This window comes from Semicossyphus pulcher, unplaced genomic scaffold (genome assembly GCF_022749685.1).
Source record: "Semicossyphus pulcher isolate SPU_LCO1_2020_fin unplaced genomic scaffold, fSemPul1.0.p SCAF_12, whole genome shotgun sequence".
In the NCBI taxonomy this organism is placed as follows: domain Eukaryota; kingdom Metazoa; phylum Chordata; class Actinopteri; order Labriformes; family Labridae; genus Semicossyphus; species Semicossyphus pulcher.
Window position 1 is genome coordinate 16,393,475 of NW_027211626.1, and position 22,198 is coordinate 16,415,672.

The 22,198-nt window shown below is 42.1% G+C and overlaps 1 protein-coding gene across 1 annotated transcript in view; it reads left to right on the forward strand.

Moving 5' to 3' along the window:
- The first annotated feature begins 2,775 nt into the window (after window positions 1-2,775).
- Window positions 2,776-22,198, forward strand: part of wdpcp (WD repeat containing planar cell polarity effector) — a 58,100-nt gene continuing 38,677 nt past the window's right edge. Inside the window, exons 1-6 of the mRNA XM_069658764.1 lie at window positions 2,776-2,853; window positions 8,114-8,158; window positions 12,365-12,415; window positions 15,287-15,357; window positions 16,339-16,398; window positions 17,558-17,672. Of these exons, the coding sequence (XP_069514865.1) occupies window positions 2,793-2,853; window positions 8,114-8,158; window positions 12,365-12,415; window positions 15,287-15,357; window positions 16,339-16,398; window positions 17,558-17,672 (403 nt within the window). The 5' untranslated portion in view covers window positions 2,776-2,792. The remainder of the gene's footprint in view (window positions 2,854-8,113; window positions 8,159-12,364; window positions 12,416-15,286; window positions 15,358-16,338; window positions 16,399-17,557; window positions 17,673-22,198) is intronic.

Consider the following 22,198-nt stretch of genomic DNA (forward strand, 5'->3'; position numbering starts at 1 on the left):
TTGACTTATCTTCAGTTACACTTAGTACACATCAAAAACAAACCGTCTCTCTGCCTCAGCCCCCTTTGTTTCTTCTACTCTGCTATAAACTCCCTGAGACCCCGACAGCAGTGCAGCAAAGATCTGGAGAACTTTTAGGTTAGCCAGACGGGCAATATCTAAATGAAAGCTGTAGAAAATGCATTTCTTCCTCCAAAAGGGTTGACTTCCTCTGAAGAGCTGGTTAGGGGAGGATAAAAGAATTCTCTTATGTCTGTAAAGTCGTTCTGCCATCGCTCACACAACACCCTAGCTACATAGCAAACGTGTGTATTGATTTTTGTTGGGACTTGTAGTTTTTGGGGTTCAGTTTTTTCCCTAACCTATATCAAATATATAGGAATCAGAAACCCTCTTTACACTGCCAGTGCAAGGCTGGATTATTACGCCTCTGTTACATTTTGTCTTCTATTAAAAACGCATGTGAGGCGGAATGGTAGGGCGAATCGGAGCTGGCATCGTAGGTAGTAACAGAGGCGAAACAGCATCAGTGTAAACAGCTGAGCCGGCAGGGCAGAACAGCGCTGTGTGTGTATTTTTGTTTACACCTCACGCTTGTTTTGCTTCCGCAACGCTGGAACACTACGTAAAACCACACACTGGGGCAACTTTACGCCGGGTTGCTTGGTGCAATGTAAAATGGCAAAGGCGGCATGACGACGGCGCTTCGGTACATCGCTGTGGCGGAACAGCAGTGTAAAAAGGGCTTAAGACAGGCCAAGCTGATGTTTACTGTTAATATATCTTCAGATTGCATAAGTAGGGACATAAAAAAAGATAGCCCTAGCCTAACGAAGAATAAGTGATAACGCAATTTGGGGGAAACCAGACAATTAAATTACTATGAACTTGAACGGCATATTAGGGCCATTAAAGTTAAAGAACTAAATGCATAAAAATATACTGAGAAGAAAGAAATCTGAATTATGAACAAAAAATTTAATATTCTCTTCAAATTTTTAAATCATAAATTTGCGGGGGAAAAAACAGAAAAGTTGAAAGGAAAAAAAAAGATTCAATACTTAAAACAAACTATCGTCTTCCCCCTGATTCGGAACAAAACACTCCAGCTACATATAATATGAACCATAAATGCGACAGGGGGAACCCCACAGAGAGGAGCCGAAGAAAGAAACAGCTCAGCCCTCCGGTAACAGAAGTTAACTGACTGGAGAATAAAGTGTCTGATAAAGGAGGAGGGACGACCAGACTGTCACAGAGACCCGTCCTGTGTTCGCAGGCTGATGTGAGGAATGCTGTTTGCTTTGTCTCCGCTGTCAGCTGCAAAGTGTGCGTCCATCACTGCTCACCTGTGATGTGTGAATGAAGGTCGCCGGCCGTGACCTTGTCTCAGTGTCAGACTGAGTTCATGTGCGTGTCTGTCTGTGTTTCTTAAAAAAGTTTTGTGGTTAAAATGTGCTAACATACCTGTAGAGCAACCCACTACTATAATTGTACCTTACTAGTCATACAGGAATAACAGGTACAGGAAGCGGTGCTGCAAGAGAGCATTATGTTGCATCACCATTGTCACATACTGTATTTTAAAAGCCCTTCACTATGACTACTTACTACAATACCATTACTAGTGCTGTTACTTTTACTACTTATTTTCTTATATACTTATTATTTATTAGGGGTTGGACAAAATATTGATACAGCAATATATTGTCTTCCTGACAGGTGCAATACAAATATAGATAATTCGTTATTTCCCTGCCATTTTGACTCACCGCCTCACCACTTAATGACTTCCTGCTGGGGCTCTTATTACAAGGTGTCAGACGAACCGGTTAACTGCTCGCTGCCTTTGTTTAGGGCAGACATTTAAAGGGAGTGATGCATATGACTGTTAAAGAAAACAGGATGAGATTTTGTGTTAAAAACCACCAGTTAAGCATGTACAGGACAAATTTAGCAAAGAGATAAGAGGTACAGCTTTGACCACAGGGGGCGCCAAAATCAACACAAACTGACAGTTCCTCACAGGAGCTTTAAGGGCCGTAAATGCCCACACCTTTTACTTAATTAAAATCAACCGCTCGTCTGCAGCTCACTCCTACAATGTAAAAACATTACGGTAATAGGCCTTAGGCTTTACTTTGTTATCAAACCGCTGATCATGTGTTTCAAATGTTTACTGTAGCACCACCCTGCAAGTTGGCAGGATTGGCTCCTTAGATGTGTAACGTTTGAAACCATGCCTGTCTGTCAGTGGTAATTATACTGCCATTGGAACACTGTTTAGCAAAGACTGCTTATTTCACTTCTGATATGTCTGCTCTTCTAGCAAATTAAATACAAGAGGGTCTTAAATTCTCTGCTTTATTGATGAATGTTGATCAGGATCGTTTGCCTTACGAAAGCTGTCTAATGTCATACCTTGTTTTCATTACCTGGTCATTGGATGATATTTTCACTGTGATGATCTGTGCTGTATTTTAAGATGAAATACTGCATTTGGATTTACAATAAGAGTACTATTAGACATACTCTAAATCTAGCCCATATATGATCTGGGGGTAACTGGCTCTCATACAAGTCTGTGTGTTTGTAAGCACTTGTGCCTACACGCATGCTTCGTTTCACCTTCAGGCCCATTTATGTCAATCTGTTGTGTCGTCTTGTCAAGATATGCATCTGCGGTTGTGTTCGTTCTGCCCTCTCTCTCTCTCTCTCTCTCTGTGTCTCTCATTTGTTCTTTCTCCTTCTCTCGTCCCTCTCCGCAGACTCGGGTTACACTCCTCCGTCAGATGGCGTTCTGCCTGGCTGAGCTGCACTTGTGGTCCACCAAGAGCTCGCTCCAAGTCAAAGGTAGCACTTATCACCATGTTCAATCGCCCTCGCTCTCAGTGATTCTCTCCCCATCTCTTTTCTCTTTCTCCTCTCACTCCGTCTTGCTCTGGCTCTTTCTGTCATCGCTCACTTTGTTTTCACACCTCCTCCTCCGCCTTACCTGTATCAACTCAGACAATCTGACTCTCAGTCAACGCCAATTCTCACCCTGTCTCTTTTCACTTTCTCTTTTTCTCTTCAAATTCTAAGGCTATCAACTTCTGTTTATTCCATTGAACGTGACATTTTTTATAATGTTTTTTATTGACAGCTGATAGGCCTATCCTATTATTTTGTTTTGAAGGGGGTGGGACATCTGTGTATTTGATTGAATTAAAGTGCTTCTCAAGGTGCATTTATTGTTGTCAGATTTTTTGTAGAGTCTGTGAACGTCCTGGCGAGCTACTCAAATCCAGGCTCACGAACTACCTGTTGGAGACCACTGACTTAGGAGTTCAATATTGAAAGTTCTGTCAGATACTCGGGTTTGCAGGAATAGAGTTTCTTTTAGTAATATAAAGTAGATAGTATACTATATAATAGTAAATATATACAAACCTGCCCATGCTTAAAGGTTGTGTGAGGAGTTTTTCTCTGCTTATGAAACAGACTGAAATTAATTCTGGTTACTCTATATGAGCTACAAAAGCAAACCAGATCATCAGCGACAAGATTGATTATTTATTTTTAATGGCTGAAACCCCTGGTGGGGGGTGGGTGTCAGACGAAGTGATTAACTGCACGCTGCCTTTGTTTACATTTTCCAGGGCAAAATCTTAAAGTGAGTCATACATATGACTGTTAAAGTCGAGGTGAAATGAAAAATGTCATTTTAATCCTTTTAGATCACATCCCTGGTAATATTGTGCATCTATTTGACAATATAGGCCAAAAAAACCACAGAAAATCCATTTCTTCGTATTCTTATATCAAAATCCGATCATTTTTTCTTCCGGTAAAACTACATTTCCCGCGTGCTTACGTAAGTTAGCACCAAACAATTTCAACCAATCAATCTGCAACATTTAGCCGCAGAGCACCAAGAACGCTCGGTCAGTCAGCTAGCTACTGCGCTGTGGAGAACGTCTGTCTACGCCCACTTCTCAACGATCAAATCAAATCCCTCTAATGATATGTCCCGTCTGCACTTCCTGTTTCACTCGGAAATACGTCACGATACGGAAGCTAGATACTCTCGAAATGCCGTTTCAGCTCGACTTTAAAGAAAGCAGGATGAGACCTTTTTGTTAAAAAACACCACTAAAGCATGTACAGGACAAAATCAGCGAAGAGAGAAGAGGTACGGCTTTGTCCACAGGGGGCGCCAAAATCAACACAAACCAAGAGTTCCTCACAGGAGCCTTAAGACAAAATTGAATAACTGGCTTTGATTGTTTGCACAGTTAGGGATGGCAGGGTTGCATGTAGCTAATTTAAAATGACCAGATGAGAAAATAAGTCCTCACTTTCATGTGTTTCTTTTTTAATTATTTATGTACCTATTGTTGAAACTATGTGTTTGTACTGTTTGAAAATGTTCAAATAAATAGATTTAAGTTGCTAAATGAACACTTTAATGAGAAAAATCCATATCACTGCATCTTAACCAGAGATATCTTTTTATACCACATATTCTTCGGCCAAATCCCAATCTCAACACTCCGAGACTTTGAGGTGCATTCCCGGTAAGTGTGTGAGTGCTTAGAGCTTGTGGGCTCTGATGCGTACTTTCTGTGAGTCCACATATCTGCAGACATTGCTTTGATAGTTACCCAGAGTTCATAGCCTTGGTGACGTATACAAACGTGACGCCCCCCCACGAAATGTAAATAAATGTTCGTACATTGAAGTAGTATTCAACAAAGTTTGAACAAAAAAAATAAATATAAACAAAGCGAGCCTGGACGGTGACGGGTGTGGATATTTCTCGCACGTTTTTAGAGGTGTTTGTGTTTTTCAGTTAAATATTGACAAAGTATTCAAACTAATGCATTTCTGACTTTTGATAGTTTGCTAAAATATGTAAATACTGCAATGAAAGACACACATATACATACTGGAAGTCGGGTTTTTTTCTGATCATTTAATGGCGCACCTTATTTTCAGTGTGATGTCATGATAGTGTGTCCTAGTCCTCATTTTCATGCTGTTCTCTAACCCTCATGGACACACGCACTGTATGCCTGACGTTATTAAAGTCTGTGAGGGGTCAGTGCTCTAGGCTTTAGGGTGGAGGTTCGGATTGGGCCGTCTTCCCTTTCAAAAGGAGGAAGCATACTTTACCCACAATGCAACACAAGAAAAATGCATTTTCAGGTTTCTCATGTTAGTAGCAGCTAATGTAACTGTGTGCATCTTTCTTGCAGATTAACAGCTTTCAAAAGCTTTAACTACTTTTTTTCCTCATATGCAGTTTAACTTTACCAAGACCTGTAAACAGTTTAAAGCCAATGGAGTTCCCTGTGAAGCAAAGCTAGCAAAGGGCTTTTTTTGTTTGGTCAAATTAGTACAGTGTTTTATTCATGCTACTTTTAAAGAAATCTTTCCAGTTAGCGCTAATGGATTAGTTATGTCAAGTCAGCTGAACAGTATGCCACCTTCACTGCCATCCTGCAAACCTCTGAGTACATATCTAGTGACCCTTTCTTGGTTGTAAGTTTGACTTTTCTTGCAGTATTTTTGTGTGTTTTCCCGCTCGCCACCTATCAGACCATCTCTTCCTTTGGAGAAACAGAGCATTTCCATCTATTTTCTTGTTTCCTCCTCCCTTCCATTCTGTCTTGTCTTTCACAGTCTGCTGAGCTTTAGAGGAAGATAGTGTCTCTCGGAGGCTGACTGCGTATACGTGTGTGTGTGTGTGTGTGTGTGTGTGTGTGTATTCACAAAGGTAGGGCAGGGTGTATATCTTAGGCGATGGTGACATATCCTTATTTGTTTGTTGTTTCCTGCTCTGTGTGTGTCTTCTGCTATCTTGGAAATATGTGGATGGATACATCTGAGGGAAGAGGCCTGGTCACTGAGGTGTGACGCTCCCTATCACCACCTTCCTTATATCATATACATCGGCCTCCAAAACAAAACTATAGATTTATTAAAACCTTTTACCGCATAGCGCCAGGAAACAAATATGTGACGTCAACAGCTACAAACAACATCCACAGCCTTGATTTATCGACCACTGAGCAGCATCACTGTGTGACTTCACTCAGCAAAGAGGAGGTTGTTCTGATGGGTAAAAGTTATTGTGTCATAATACTAATAAAGATGTCAAATAGAATAATAGCATATTTAGATGTGACCTTATGACCTTTGTCGTACTTCCTCTCTAACCTCTAGTTTGCCGTTACTTTTCTCTAACGCTATAAAAAGATGAATAACTGAATCTTTTTACCTCACAGGAGGGCTGTGCCAACATTGCCTACATGTACCAGGATTCATCATGAGATGCAGCCTTGGCTTCTCTCTGCTGCATTTGTTCTGGTTTGAACAAATACAGCTGAATATCTAAGAAGACTGAAACATATCATGTATAATCATATTTAGGAAAAGAGTAGTTTTCTACGTAGTTTGCAATATAAGAGAAGGTGGAGACTAGAAATCCAAGTGTATGTGGCCTGTTGATCCTCTAGGCCACAAGTCAAATGATGTGGCTGGTACAGAAGAACCGCAGGTTTTGCAGCTGCACCACAGAGGCACAGAGAACATCAGCAACAATGGCAGCTGTTTTTAACACGGTACACCCAACTTAAATGTATAGAAAGAAAATCAGCAAACTATGTCTTTAATAATGTAAATAAAGTATCAGACACAAATGATTATTCAGTGCAGATTGGTATTTTTTATGTCTTAAAAACATCTGGAGGGGATCTTTCAGAGAATAGTCTGATGCTACACAAACTTGAACATCATTTAAATGTTTGAGCCATATGGGTAACATGCTATGAATACAATCTGTTATGTTTTCACGTAGCCAGCAGATATAGAGCAACGTGAACTTCTTATTGTCGAGGGAGGGAAGCCACTGGGCTTTCTTCAGGCACACTCGCGCCAAGCCAAGGATGTAGTTTAAAATGCTTTTATTGAATCAGGGCATCTCTCGTACAAACACATCAATATCAAAGAAATAAACGCAGACCGCTCTCGACCCTCATCAGGCCTTCCTCGGCGTGGCTAGGAAGAGTCATGAAAAGAAACAAGCTTCTTATTATTGAACTTCAGTGAAGATTCTGACTGGCCTGCTGATAAATGTAAACCTTAGAGGATGGTCAACAAACCCTGAGAAATAAAGAAGTCTTCAGCTTGTGAGATGCTCTTCCCCGGCCTCTCAGTACATTACCTCTGCTGTCTCATGTTGATTATTGGTTAAATGGTGATGGATGCTGGATACAAGTGACTAAAAGGCTAGAGGTGCAAGTGTTCCTTCATTATCTTAAAACTACATTTGATTCAATGTTAATGCCAAAAACATTGATTAATTCAGGGTTAGGGGCTTAAATCTACTGCTGTAAGAACATGTTAGGCATGGATCAAAGTAAAAAGTTTCAGGTTCATACTCAAGGTTATATGAAGTTAAACTGAAATCAAGCTGTTACTAACTGTTGTGTTTGTGTTTGTGTGTGTGTGTCTGTGTGTGTGTGTCTGCCATCAGCTCTCCTCTTGTATTAGTGTGACCTGGCCTCAGGAGCAGCAGCAGCAGCAGCGGCGGCAGCAACAGTAGCGCAGCGATAAAGAAACGATGTGTTGTGCGAATCCGAGTCTGGCTGCTTATGGTTTTGGGGCCTGCAGGAATAACACTGACAAAAAAAAGGCTCGGCTCAGCAGTTTGTGTGCGTGTGTGTGTATGTGTGCGTTTGCCCCTGCTGTGTGTATATTGGTCGTATGTTTTGTGGCTATCTGCTGAGTCTGTGCGTCTACTTTAAAATGTATATGTTGCATGTGTGTAAATCAGAGACTGCCCCTCAGGTGGGATGGGTTCAGGCACACTGCTGTCTTTATTAATACCCCTCTGCTCCCCCTCTTCCATTCTGACTCGGACCCCCCCATCCCACCCTCCCACCTCCTCCTCCTCCCCCCTCACAGGGCCTTATCTCAGCTCAAACCGTGGTGCTGGCAGACGGGACAGGCCACTGGCTGATAGCGATTGTTTATCCCACGGTGCGAAATTGCTGATCTGTCTTCTGCTTTTCCCTGACAGCAAGATGTTCATCATCCTCTCTCTCTCTCTCTCTCTCCCCCACAGATACAGATATTGGCACCTATCAGTACTACGATAAAGGAGAGCCAGGTAAATAGTGTTTATATTGGATGTCTGTTTGTGTTTAAGATAAGTTGCATTTCTCTTGTTTTTAGAATCTATGTGCCTTCCTTATATATGATGAAGGGCTTTCTGCTGCCTCCCACGCTCGCATAAGCTGCAAACACACACGCACACTTACACACATATTATTGGTCCAGCCTGTTTTAGGGTCTTACACCCGTTGGCCACATACGCCTGTCCACAGGCTATTAGTATGTAGGATTTACACCCTAAAACCTTATGCACATACCGCGTACAAACACACAGGTTATTAGGCCTCCGCGGTTCTATCTCTTACACTGCCTGTGTTCCTGTTGACCCGGGGTCCTGACACACAGCGATAGGAAAACTAAACTGTTGACTTTCTGCTAGATCACATAGCATGAGGCCCCGTGTAGTCCAGCCTCATATTGCCTCAGGCCGGGAGGCTTCACTTACCATCAGGAAGCGCTCAAATCGCTCCCCCACGGTCATGGCAGTGTGGGGAAGAGATGCCTAGAATTTTTTTTCTTGTTTGAAAATATATTTTTTTACAGAAATGATTCATCTTGCAAACATTTAGAATTCAAATACACTTAAAAAATGTAAACTCATCTAAATAGGCTCGTAGGAATTTACAGGAAGTCTACCATTTTCAAAATGTGCCTCAGGGGTTGTTCAGTAATGAGTTGAATACAGTTTAACAGCTCAATCTATCTTTTTACATTTTACAAATGTATAAAGTGTGTTAATTATATATTAGACTATCAGTGCATACTGTTCGGTACTTTGTAAAATGTAGTACATACCACAGAGTATTGAACTTTCAGATGCAAGGTCAGGTAAGCCCGTCTGCTTTGATAGCAAGAAAAAGGTGTCAGACGAAGAGATTAACTGCAAAAGCAGGATACTGATTTTTTTTTAATTGAAAACCACCACTTAAAGTTGTAATCCCGAGATCTCAGTTTCGTTCTCTTTGGCGGCACCTATGGCGATAACCGGTAGTTGCAGGAGCACACTTCCCAGATATCCAGACAGTGTTGCATGTGTGACGTCCACAGTTGGCTCCGGTTGTAACTCTTGATTTTCCTTGCTGACGGTCGCTTTCCCTTTCAGACTGTTTGCCTTCATCTGAGCGTCGAATTAGTTTCTTTTTCTTTGGATTTTCACTTATTTTTGAAGTTGTATCTGTAGTCATCCATCTTTTCTTTGTTTGTTCAGCCATAGTAGATTACTGTTTACTCGCAACACTTGCAGAGACCGGAAAAGCAGCCACTTAGCTCCGCCTACCCTCTCTGGCAGACCAACCACTGCTGGTTGATGGAAAACGTGTCACTAACTGGGCGCTGCTTGTGATTTTTTCCAGTCCATAATACTGCAAATGCAAAGGCTTTCATCAGTGGGCTATAGACTCGATCACCATTGTGTTACCTCATTCGGTGATGGATATGAAAATGAAAAATCTGAAAATCTTCGAGATTATTACTTGACTAAGCAAAGAGATAAGAGATACGGCTTTTTCCACAGGGGGCGCCATCAACACAAACCTAAAGTTCATCACAGGAGCTTTAAGTTAAATTAAGTTCACTTTGAAGCACAGGGCATTCACCGTGGTGCATAAACGCTCTATTGTCTTTAATTCTCTCTCCTTCAATCAATTTCTTTCTTTCATTTCCCTGCTTTTTGACATCAAACATTACCTGCATTTTTTAGTCTCTTTCTCTCCATCAGCATGTTTTTCCACGTGTTACAGTGCCGTCTCAGATGTCTCTGCCTCACTTCCCTAGTTTTGTCTCCCTCACCATGTATATTTTGTTCTTCCTCACGTTGTGTACAGTACGTCTCCCTGTCTCTTCCTCTCTCCCTCTCATCATGGGGTTTCCTCCTGTCTCTCTCATCTGAGAAGCTGCCTTCTCTTTCATTCCAATCTTCAGTGGAGAGACGATGCTCTCGCTCCAAATCCTTTCATTTGGAGGATTACTAAAGTGTGGCTTGATATCAGAGTGGGGGGAGGAAAGGGGGAGGAGGAGGAGGGGAGAGACAGAGCAGGGGAGCAGAGTCACTATCCAAAAGTATCACAACATTTTCACATAGAAGTGTAATGATAGCTCAGGTTAGGATAGTGTGTGTGTGTATGTGTGTATGTGTGTATGTGTGTGTGCAGACAGACTATAAAAAACAACATTATTAATCAATATACTAAATCAATCTTTTGGCCCTTATTATGCAAAGGTCCTCGCAGTCCATATGGCATTTTAAAAAATCTTGGCTTCAAAACTTGAATATTTCTCTTAAGCACTAAAGTACAGAGATACTTAGCTCTTAGACCAGACTTTTCCCGGAAGATCGTATCTGCGCTATCTATGTAACAAATTGCAGGAGCAAGTGCAGGAGTCGTGACTCACCCTTGATTACACATCTCTGTCCTCTAGTCAGGTTAGAACTGAAGAAGCCCTTTGGATGAGGTGAGACGTCTTTAAGAGCTTCAACAGAGTCCAGTTACCTTTTGGAATAAGCTTAAGTTGTGAACCTTTTTTTAGTAATTTATAGTACTGTAAGGTACAAAAGTTACATAATATTTTGTTAATGAACAACAATTAATTTCAATTAAACATCTTGGGTATTATTTTTTAAGAGTTCAAAGCTTAGGGTGCCATGTAGTTCAGTTGGTAGAGCAGGTGTCCCACGTACAGAGGCAAACTCCTTGACGCATCGGTCGCAGGTAAAATTCAAACCCGCAGACTGTCTGTCTCCACTGTCCTATCTAATAAAGGCAACAACAACGACGTGAAGAAATTAGCCAATATACATATGGTTGGTGTTAACTTTGATTGACAGTGATCAAACAACCCACCAGCTATCAGATTCTGATTCAAACATTGTTAACTCTGATTGGTGCACCAAACATCACCTTTTTCTAAATGTACCCTACCTGCCTGAAACCAGTCGGAAAAGCACAGAAAAAAAATCCTGTGAAGTACTTAAATCTGTTAAGACTTTAGCACAAACAGTGTTAATGTAGGACTATTACTTGTACACACACTGAGTTGCCAGTTTATTAAGTGCACCTCCCTTAAACTAAGGCGCTTTAATGCAAAGACCCTTCAAAAAAATGTTGCCTCATGAAGGTAATTGAATCTGTTTTAGAGACGTGTTGATTCAACTGTTTTATTTTGAAGGGCTCCGTTTGTGATGCTGTGAAATTGCATTGGGTTGTTCTGAAAATGGTAAATGGACTGCACTTATACAGCGCTTTTCTAGTCCTGTGACCACTCAAAGCTGCTTTTACACTACATGTCACATTCACCCATTCATACACACATTCACACAGAGGCAGAGGCTGCTATGTAAAGTGCCCAACTGTCAATCAGTCATCACAATCACACACTGATGGCTATGCCACCAGGAGCAGTTTGGGGTTCAGTGTCTTGCCCAAGGACACTTTGACATGTAGACTGAGGGGGATCGAACCGCCGTCCCTCCAAAGTTAAAAGCTGAAAGCAGCTCATTTTTGTCAGCAAGAGTAGGCTTAATAACAGACTTTGTTTCATAGCCCTTCAAGAGGGTACTAGTTATTATAGGACTGACTGAAGACGTTAGTTTAACTGACAGTTTGCCTAATAAACTAGCAACTGAGAGATATGTGGGGTGTTGCTCTTACTTTGAAAATTAGGTGACATTAATTCTACATCTATCAGTGAGACATCACTGATTGGGTCGTTGGTCTTGTGTCGCTCTGGATACCAGCACTATTAAACCAGCTCAGGTGTAGTTCCACATCTCCCCACTAGAGGTAGACCCAGGCTCATTGGAGCAGCTCCGGGGGTCCCCTGCAGCCAAAAAAAAAGAAAGAAAAAACTCCCCCAGCCCTCCCCACCCAGCCCCAAAGCAGGTGCCCATGTCTGGGCCTGTCTGGCCCCTCACCCCCTTATCTGATTAATACTACTAATCCTGGAGGTGTTCCTGCCTGCCAGAGAGGCCGGCCACCAGACTGGCCACTCTCTTGCTCATGGCGACCAGGCCATGAGGCTCGGTTAGGGGTTACACTGTGCCAACAAGGTCTCTGGGAGCTAAAGGGAGACGTTTGAGCTCGTGTTAAGTTTCATGTTCTTCAGTATCTGCACCAATTAGACAGACTTGAATCATTCACCCTGAACATCAGGATGTTTTTAACTGTGCATATTTAAAATCTGACCCTATAATTTGATTTTCCAGCCAATCCTCTGGAGCATCACTACTACAATGAGAAACTCCATTTCTGTGAGGGTAAGTTCCCAATAAAGACACTCAAAGAGAAACGGTTTAATTCTTCATATACACCTGTTTGTGTGTTTGTGTGTGTGGTTGGTCCTTAATTATCTCAGCAGTGGATGACCATCTTCCACAAACCTCTTTCTTCATCAGTCAACTGTCCTGCTTCCTCTATTCTCTCTCTCCTTCCCTCTCTTCCCTTTGCTTTTCACCCAGTAGTGGAATACAAACACCCTTATCAGGAGACGAACACTCATCCCCCTGCCCTCCCCTCCCTCCCTCTCTCCCCTGACCCCCCCCCCCCCACCCTCCACACCCTCATTTGCATGCATCTGTTTACCTCCTCTTCCCACTCGTTCTTAATAGAGAACCCGTCTCCTTAATGGTTCGTTTCAGTAAAGATGAAAAGGGAGACTGTAAAATAAACAGATAGGCGAGTGATTGCACCATATTCCTTTCTTTTCCTCTTTATTTTCCTCCTCTGACTGAACTTCATGCATACACGTGGGCAGAAGCAGATGCACAAATTCAATTAGAGTTTTTTTTTTCATATCCTTCCCTCCCTCTGTTTAACCACTAGAGATGGAGGGGAAAAGGGAGAGCTGGGAAATTAAAATGAAGGGGCCTTGGTGTGGTACGTGTTGAGATACGTGCTGCTGACTGTGAGGTTGCATTTGGGAGATAACTCAACTCAAGTGCGCCAAAAGTCCTCACAATTAAATATTTGCTTCTCCGCGAGGACCAGCGTGTGTGTTTTTGAAGGGACATTTTGCTTTCAGAAGAATATTTTCTCTCCTTTAAGTGCAGCTAAATCAATCTGTAAGCAGCAGACTTCAGACTTCTGCTGCACTGGGGATGTGGTGGTCAGAAACAGAAAACACGTGACTACATCAGTGTTGTTTGTACATAGTAAGAAATAGTTCTACACTGGTTTTAACATAAAATACAGAGTGACAACGCTGCTGGTGCACAGCAGGTATCAGACTCATTAGAAGATGACATACACCCATGAAATTAGATTTAAGTTTCAATCACTTCATTGAATTTTAAGATATATTAATGTCATTCATAAATGCGTACATAACCCGGTTCCATTTAGGGCACCTTGTCCCGTAACACTGGGTGACTCTAAGAGGAACCCTAAGGTGCCTTTGTGTAAATCCTCATATGGGATTTTGCTGTTTGTGGATTCAATAAAAGGAACTTCTTACCCAGAGAGCTTAAAATAGATCATGTGATCATTTAAACCAAACACTGTCCCTTTATTATATTTTCTTATAGCTAAAATGTGTCTTTTTTCAGTCATGTTTCATAGGCCTATCTGAGACAGGCATTGCAAACTAGGATTTGAAGCTGTGTTGTGTAGCACTGATTTGTGCTACATACAGCTCTGTAAATTAAGAGACAACCCCAAATATCCCTTAAATGAGCATCTCTCTCTACGTGTCACAGCCAGCCCAATCCAGATCTGAACCCCACTGAAAACCTCCTGAATGTGATCAAGAGGAAGATACATGTTAACAAGCCATCGAACAACAGACAGACCAGTTCCAAGATGCACGAGAGCTGTAATTAAAAACCAGGTTATTCCACCAAATATGGATTTTTAAACTCTTAAACGTAAAACATTAATATTCTGTTGTTTAAACATGAACATGAACTTGTTCTCTTTGCATTATTCCAGGTCTGATCTCTGATCTCATCTCTTTCGCATCTCTTTGTTCTTTTAACCAGTCGTCATTTTCTGCAAATAAAAGACCTCAATGAGAATATTTAAATAAACGTTAAATAGATTAACTAATACTTTACAGCAGCCATAGGAATACTGCTGTGTGTGTTGTGTTCTGAGACGTACATAACCAAGCCACTTGAATTCTTTCTTAAACTCAGGGAATATCAGAGCAAGAAGAAAGCAATCGAATCGTCTGGCTAGGCCTACGAGCTGAATTTACAGCATCTGTACATTGGTTTCGTGTTTGTAGGCCTGTCGATTTATTGCACTTGTTTTGGCTCGTTTTGATATTAGGGTTTTGGTTGGTGTCTGCGACACTGAATGTCGAATTGTTATGTATGACAATGCAATTCTCCAGTGTTGAGCGCATTGTTTGATTGTTTATGGTCGGATGTGGCCCTGAACATTTTTGAGATTTTCAAGTGGGCCAAAAGTTGGAGAAAAGATTGGGAACCGCTGCTTTACAGAATTCAAGTTGCATCAGTGAGGCGTCTTAAATTTGCAACAGCGGAATACTTAATATGTCGTACAGATCTGACACTAATGCTGCATTTAGCAAATATTTTGGTCCCGATTAACCTGTTGATCTTTCAGAAATCAGTGAAAAAGTCAAGATGACGTCTTCAAGTTGCTTGCTATTTAAATGCTATTTATTAAAATCATGCAAAAATGAAGAAAACTTTCAATTTAGCGAGCTGGATCCATTAAATGATTTGTTTTAAATGACTTGGATGAATCATATTCAAAGCAGCTGTCAGAAATGTATTTGGTTCAGCTCATCAGTTCTCAAGTGAAATGCTAAAGCTAAAGGGGACTTTCTGTGGTCATAATGGAGATAGCTCATGAGTTTATGACTGCGGCCCTTAGTCTGTGTATAACTTCTCTATAACTCCGTCAGTGTTTTCCTGTACCTGCATCTCTTTATTCCACCTGACCGTCCTGTCACCACCCTTTATTCCTCATGTCACCCCCCTCTCATACTTCGATCTCAGCCCAGATATAAAGTTCAACCCTTTTTTCCGTCTCTGGTTTTGGTGCCACATTCTTTTGAATTCCCATGAGGGCCTTTTTAAATGAATGATTTCTCCTACGTCTGCCTTTAAAACTTTAGGTCACATGCTCTTTAAACTTTTCCTGTGTTGTTTCCTCCGTAGCTCGAGGCTACTCGTGGACCCCCAGGAACCGCCGACCGGAGAAGCTACGTGATTCGCTGAAGGAGTTGGAGGTACCCGCCTCCTCTGTTAAACCCTCCACGGCTTCCCCCCCTTCTTGTCTTCTTCCTCCCTCTGGGGATTTTCAGAGTTTTCCCTTTCCGAAACGGCCGATTGATTAACAAATAGGGGCATTCTCTCTCTTTTCTCCCTCTCTTTCACTCTCCCTGTCGCTCCCGTTTGTTCTCCGCTCTCCCTCTCCTCTGTCATCACCTCTCTTTCGGCCGAGCTCTGTCATCGAGGGGGATATTTGAGGGGATCAGGGGGCTGCAGGCTGCCCCCTCATCCCTTCTCGTCCTCCCTCCTTCTCTTCCTCCTCCTTCCCTTCCTCTCTGCTCATTCATCCCCCTCTTCCTCCCCTCCCCTCTGTACTTGTGGCTGTACAGACCTAGCTTTGTTTGCTGGAACCTGTCTGTGGCTGTTAGACTCACACGCACACACACTCACACACACGCACACACCCATCCGCCTCCTTCCTCTCACCCGTAACCATTGTCTGAAACAAGAAACACCCCGGCTCACCTCCACACCCCACCCTCCTCCTCCTTCTCCGTCCCTCTCTCCTCCCATCCAATCACCCCAGCTGGGTTAGGAATGTGGCAGGAATGACTGACCTTACACACACACACACACACACACACACACACACACATACACACAAGCAGTGCTTACCTGCATCCTCTTTCAACTTGAGCAGGAACTGCTGCATCGGCCACCTGTGGGGGCAAGTGTCCGGTACTGTGTAACATCAAGATAATTAATTCAAGTATTGGTTACATCAAAACCGAAGCCAGAATCAGGTTTTTACCAACTAAGTTTTCAAATACAAGGAGTTTGTTTGGTATGTTGGTGCGTAACAATAAATGAAATATACCATATACAATATAATAGAACAGCATCAGCTCTGAGTTGTTTTGGTTACTAGTTGCACTGGGCCTGCAGTCCTGTCCTGTTTGTTCTAATTTTCTCTCTGTTTATCCATCCTGCTCATTCAGGAGCTGTTGCAGACCAACACCTGCGTTCACACCAGATGGAGGAGCAAACATTGCTGCCAGGTACACACCCTCCTTACAGACAGACACACACACACACCTCTTTTCAGGTTCCGATAGTGGCGGAAGCTGAACGAACCTCCCACGGTCCGTCCAGACCAGGCCTCAGACGAAGGGCCTCAATGGGCCTTACAACCAGTTACCAGGTCATCTAAATTATGAAGTGAAAGTTTTTCCCTTCAAGCCTTACTCTTATGTTACTTGCCCAAGTAAAAACAAGCCTCCCTTTTTAGTCACATGTTTGGTTTGTTTTGGTTTGAAATGTTTTATCCTAGAGTGTGGTCATTTTCTCAAACCAAACAACTGGTAGTTGAATAGTGACTAAGTCTGTCATTCTGTTCCGTTCTTATGTCTGACAGTGCTGTTAATTTGTTAGAAATAAAACCTGTTTTTAAGTATTATAAATCACAATTTTACAACCATTAAAATATTTAATCAAGAGGCGCTGGTTAAGCTCACCCCATGTACAGAGGCCACAGCCCTCGACGCACTGATTGCAGGTTCGACTAATGCTCTGCCGATCATTTGGTGCATATCATCCCCCCCTCTCTACTCCCCACATTTCCTGTGTCTCAAAACCCAATGCATTTTGAGAAAAATCGTCAAAAAATCAAAAATTTGCAATCTGTAAATGTTATGACTCCATTTATTCTTAGACCTTACAATGTTACAATTTCATTTAGCAGACGCTTTTGTCCAAAGCGACGTACATATGAGAGTTAACGATTTATGCATTCATACCCGATGGCTATGCATTTTGGGGATCAGTGTCTTGTCTAAGGACACTTCGACAGGAATTGAATTGGAAAAACTCAACAAACAAAAACCTTTTACAGGAATAAAAACCTCCGGAAGAGCAACAAGGCAGCATCTCTATTCCAGGACAGAATCGCCCAAAATACCAAATTCCAATTATAAAAAAATGTTAGATGCTGCTTTTGACCAAATTCAGCTCACCCGCCGTCACATTAGAATGCCATTTTGTGTTTCAGAAAGCTCATAGGTTTGAGCTTTTAAACTTCTTTAAATGCTGAATCTCTGTCAAGTTTAATCATGTATGTTTTTTGTTTGCTTTCTGTGTGTGTGCGTGTGCGTGTGTGTGTGTGTGTGTGTGTGTGTGTGTGTGTGTGTGTGTGTGTGTGTGTGTGTGTGTGTGTTGCAGGTGATGCTGAGCACTGGAGTCCTGGTGACCCTGACCCTCAATGGACCTCAGCTTGAGCAAGTGTATATAGACCGCACATTAGTAGGCCGACTTCCAGCCCACACCGTGACTGATGGTTAGTTACACACAAACACCAACACACCCCCACACACACCAACACAACGTGTAGGTAACAATGGCCCTAAATGCATCAGGTTGGTCTGAGACATATTCACCCTCTCTGTTTCTTTAACATGAAGCTACAGGGAGCTTTGTTTTGTTAGCTTTGGCAGGCCATATACTCTATATGCGTTTCTCTTTAGAAATGCTTTTCTCTGTGTAATCCAGCGCTCGTACCCAGTGTAATAAAGCCTTCAGACATTTTTTGACTGTGGCTTTGGTCACTTCGGTTCTGCTGATGCTAATTAGAGCTGTTGTGTAACCAATCGCGCCTGTTACGGCGGTGAAGAATGCTTTCTCCTGTATTGTTCAGATTTTTGCACTCGCTGAATGAAATCATGGTTTATATGTGACTTAAATGTTGCAGAGGTTCACTGTGGTTTAAGCAGATTTAAGGACATAAACATCTTTGTTTCAGCCACCTATCTCTGCCCACAGACACACACACATACACACACAAACAGAGAGACGTTAGCATCCAAATGTTCTGTGATTTTAAACAAAAAAAATCTACCACGCACTTTCTCTCACAATGTCAGCACCCACTGTGTGCTTACACCTGCTCACCACACACACACACAATCCCCACTCTCCTCGCCACTTTGTCACGCAATCACTCTCTCGCACACACACACACGCTGCCTCACACACCCACACATAACAGGTGCCACAGGTGAGCGAGGCGGCTCTGCTAGCTAATTGCGGGCAAATCCTTTTGTGCTGTGTGTGTCCAGGGGCCTTCCCTTAAGAGCATCCATCAGTGTTTTTCCTCCATCGCGCGTTCCTCCAGGGAGCGCCGCCCCCCTCACATGGCGCTCCCTCTCTCCGCAGACCTGGCAGGAGAGAATAAGGGGCCGTGGACACCGGTCCAAATCTGCTAATTATTTCTTTCTTTCTGTATCAATTATTTGTTCGTAACACCGCCCTCCTTGCTTCCGTCCGGAGTCTCCAGACACCTGATAAAGCCCCCGTAGTGCACACACACACACACATGCACACACACATGTACACACACACTCTCTCACACACACACAAGCGACCATACACACACTCACTCTCACATGCATACATATGTAATTACAGACGCACAGACTGTTTTTTTTAATAAAGACAAGCACTTACTGTAGTCCACTCACTTTTACATGAAAACATGCACACACACTGGAACACACACAATGGCACACACTCTCACACCCACACACACCCAGGTACACATACACCCACTCACCTCCCACTGCGCTCCATTCAAAGCCTCAGAGGCACTAATTATTAGAGTAATGGTTGTGAGAGGGTGGTTTCCGGGGATTGTGGGTGTGTGTGTGTGTGTGTTAGGGGGCTGTACTCACATCTGTCACTGTGTTAAATTAGCCTGAGACAATTAGAGTAGAGAGCCCGGCCAGATCACACCATCGAACACATTAACAACGTACAATTACTGTTTACGATTACAATCAAGTTGTGTCTGATGAGTGTTTGTGTGTTGCTGTTACATGTGCCAGGTAGATGTTTTCCTTGCGTGTGTGTATTTAATCACTGCAATGTAAGACACATAGAAGTTAAAAGAAGAAAACATTTCAGCTTAAGAGGCCAGTAAACATTTGATCTGGTAGTGGTTTAGCTTTCCAAATATGCAGACCAAGGGATAACAGTAAACTACTTTAAATAATTAGTTGAGTTAATTAATTATCTGCTGCACAAGGTCGATATTCAGGACAACCTCACAGATTTGAGTGTGATATTGCTTCTATACAACAGTTATACAAGCAGCAAATAGTATTAAAAAGTAATAATCAACAACAGATAATTTTTTGCTCCACCAACTCAGCTAGTTCCACATCTTAACTGAAACTGTACTTTTGTTGCCAAGCAACCCAAACCTTCTCCTGCACTCTGTGTCTGCAGGTGACCACAGATCAGCTGTTTTCTGTCATGTACATTTTATCTGTTTGTTTTAATTTATCATCAACCAGTGAAATAAGAGTCTGCTGTGTGATTCAGTTACAAGTTGATTAATGTGGACATATGCTGCCTGCTGTAATGTTAATTAACAGTGTTCAGAACACCTAGCTGAGGCGGAGTGATACACAGAGTAAAAAGTCCCGGTGATGTTGTTATCTATAGCTGTGTTTGAAATGACATACGATGTTAGCAGTACATAATGATTTGGCCAAAATGCAGTCTGTAGTATGAAACGAAAGCAAAATGTGCAGTATGCGAAGAATGCCTGGATGTCGTTCTGATTAGGAGAAAGACTCCAGTGTGCATCGGACCAGTCTACCTTGCCTACTGTATCCCACAATGCAAAGCGCTGGAACGTCACAAGGGCAGTTGAAATGGCCGAACACAGTATGTAGTATATAGTATATTGTATGCCATTTCCAACGCAGCCTATATCACCACTCATGGATGCCCCTTATCCCATCAGATTACTTGGTCTGAACTAACTGTTGTATAATGAACAATACGAACTGTAAATGTATATTATCATCCAGATTTTGCTATAAACATCTATTATGCAGTCCTTCAATGAAAACAAAGTTGCTGAACGTTGTGTAGATAGATTTTGCTGAATGCAGTGATGTCACATTTTTTTACTATAAATGTTACGTACTAGAAAAAAAACACATTCAACTAAGTGTTTACAGAAGCCTTCCGTCAAAATCTGATCCCAGGTTGCCTTCTGAATTGATCTGTGCTTAGCCAATCAGAGTGTTTGCTGATGCGGTTCCTTCCGCCTAGCTGCAGAGTCTGACCGCGTGGCAGAGACAGAGAGAGGCCCACAGGAAAGCAAAGGCAAATCAAATCAACACTTTTTCTTTTGTTTCCATTGTAAAAATGTTGAGGAGACACTTATAAATAGTACTGATTTATACTCTAATTTTTCAATTCTGAATAATGGTTGCTAATTAATCTTCTTTCAATATGATAAAGTATTTTTTTCCCGTCTATTAAAACCTACATTGGACATCACCAACTAGCGGTGTAAGTTACTATGCAATGACAGAGTTGTTCACACTTCTTTAACAGGATTTGACAACTTCCTGAAACAAAAAGGTTCTCAGCGTTTGAATGCTGAAGAAAATCCCCTTTTCTGATTTGCATGGATTCCGCAGAATGTGAGGCCTGGTGCGTATTTGTCTGTCTGAGACAACAAGCGACGACAGCCAGGTCTGTTTTTGTTTCACGGTGTGACAAAGCAGACGGCTTACTGTCCTCTCTTAAACTTTGCATCCTCAATGCCGGTTACCTTCCTGTTTCAACTATGAGCTCTGATTGCATCATACCGAGCGCTAGATTACATATATTTTACACCATCAAAGTATTACTGGCTTCCTTTGGCCGACGGCTCGGCCAAGCTGTGCATATGCTCCGCGATTAAGCATCCTTAAGTGATTTTTCATAGCCGGTTTCATTTAACCGTGTTGAAATGTGCTTTGGTTAAGCCCATTGGCCTCTTATGTCAACATGCTGCTGAGGAGATGGCATTAAATGGATTTAGAGGACTGAGTGTGAGCGCATGTGTGTGTGTGTTTCTCCATGTGAATGAGACCATGTGTGTGCTTTAACATGTGGTTGGTTTTATGCTTGTGGGTGCGAATGTGTCTGTTGGTGTGTGTGACTCAGAATGCATGAAGCTCGGTTGCAGGCTTGCATGTAAAAATGTATATTTATATCCATCTGTACGTGTGTGTCTAAAGGGTTAGTATGAATGTGTAAATGTACAGTGTGTGTGTGTGTGTGTGTGTGTGTGTGTGTGTGTGTGTGTGTGTGTGTGTGTGTGTGTGTGTGTGTGTGTGTGTGTGTGTGTGTGTGTGTGTGTTGGGGGGTTGCATCAGGGTGGGTCATGAAGGTCTGGCCCTTAATGCTAAATCAGCCACCTGGTCCCAGATTGGGCCACAGCCTGGATTCATATCCCCTCCTTCATTTAGGAATGAATGGGATTAAACCTAATCCCGTTTATAGACACCCATAGAGATCAATACTAAACTGCATTTAACTTGATTTGTCTGTAATCTATCACAAAGACGCTTACTATTGCATTAAATGTTGTTTGGGAAAGCCAAGGCATCATTAATGGCTGTATTTCGTAATAGTTTAAGCCTTGAACCAGTTTTTATTACAAATGCTTTATAATCCAACTTCAACACAGGGGCAGACTGACTCAATTGACCTGATTCGAAATGCTAGTTTTTCTATATTTCCAAGCGATGTTTCACTTCCCTCGTGAATATTTGCATATTAATTTGAAATTTTCACACAACAGGATGATTTGAAGTGTAATCATACCAAAACCTGCATGTTTATAAATACACACACGCCACAGTTAATTGGCAGTTAGATTTCTAAATCTCGGGGTGCAGCCTTACTCGTTCGACTCAAAGCAGGATATCTGAGAGACATGTGTAACAGCCCCCCCTCCTTTTTCATTTAATTGGTTTCATAAACAGATTAATTTGAAGGAGAGGGGGGCTTAATTGCTAA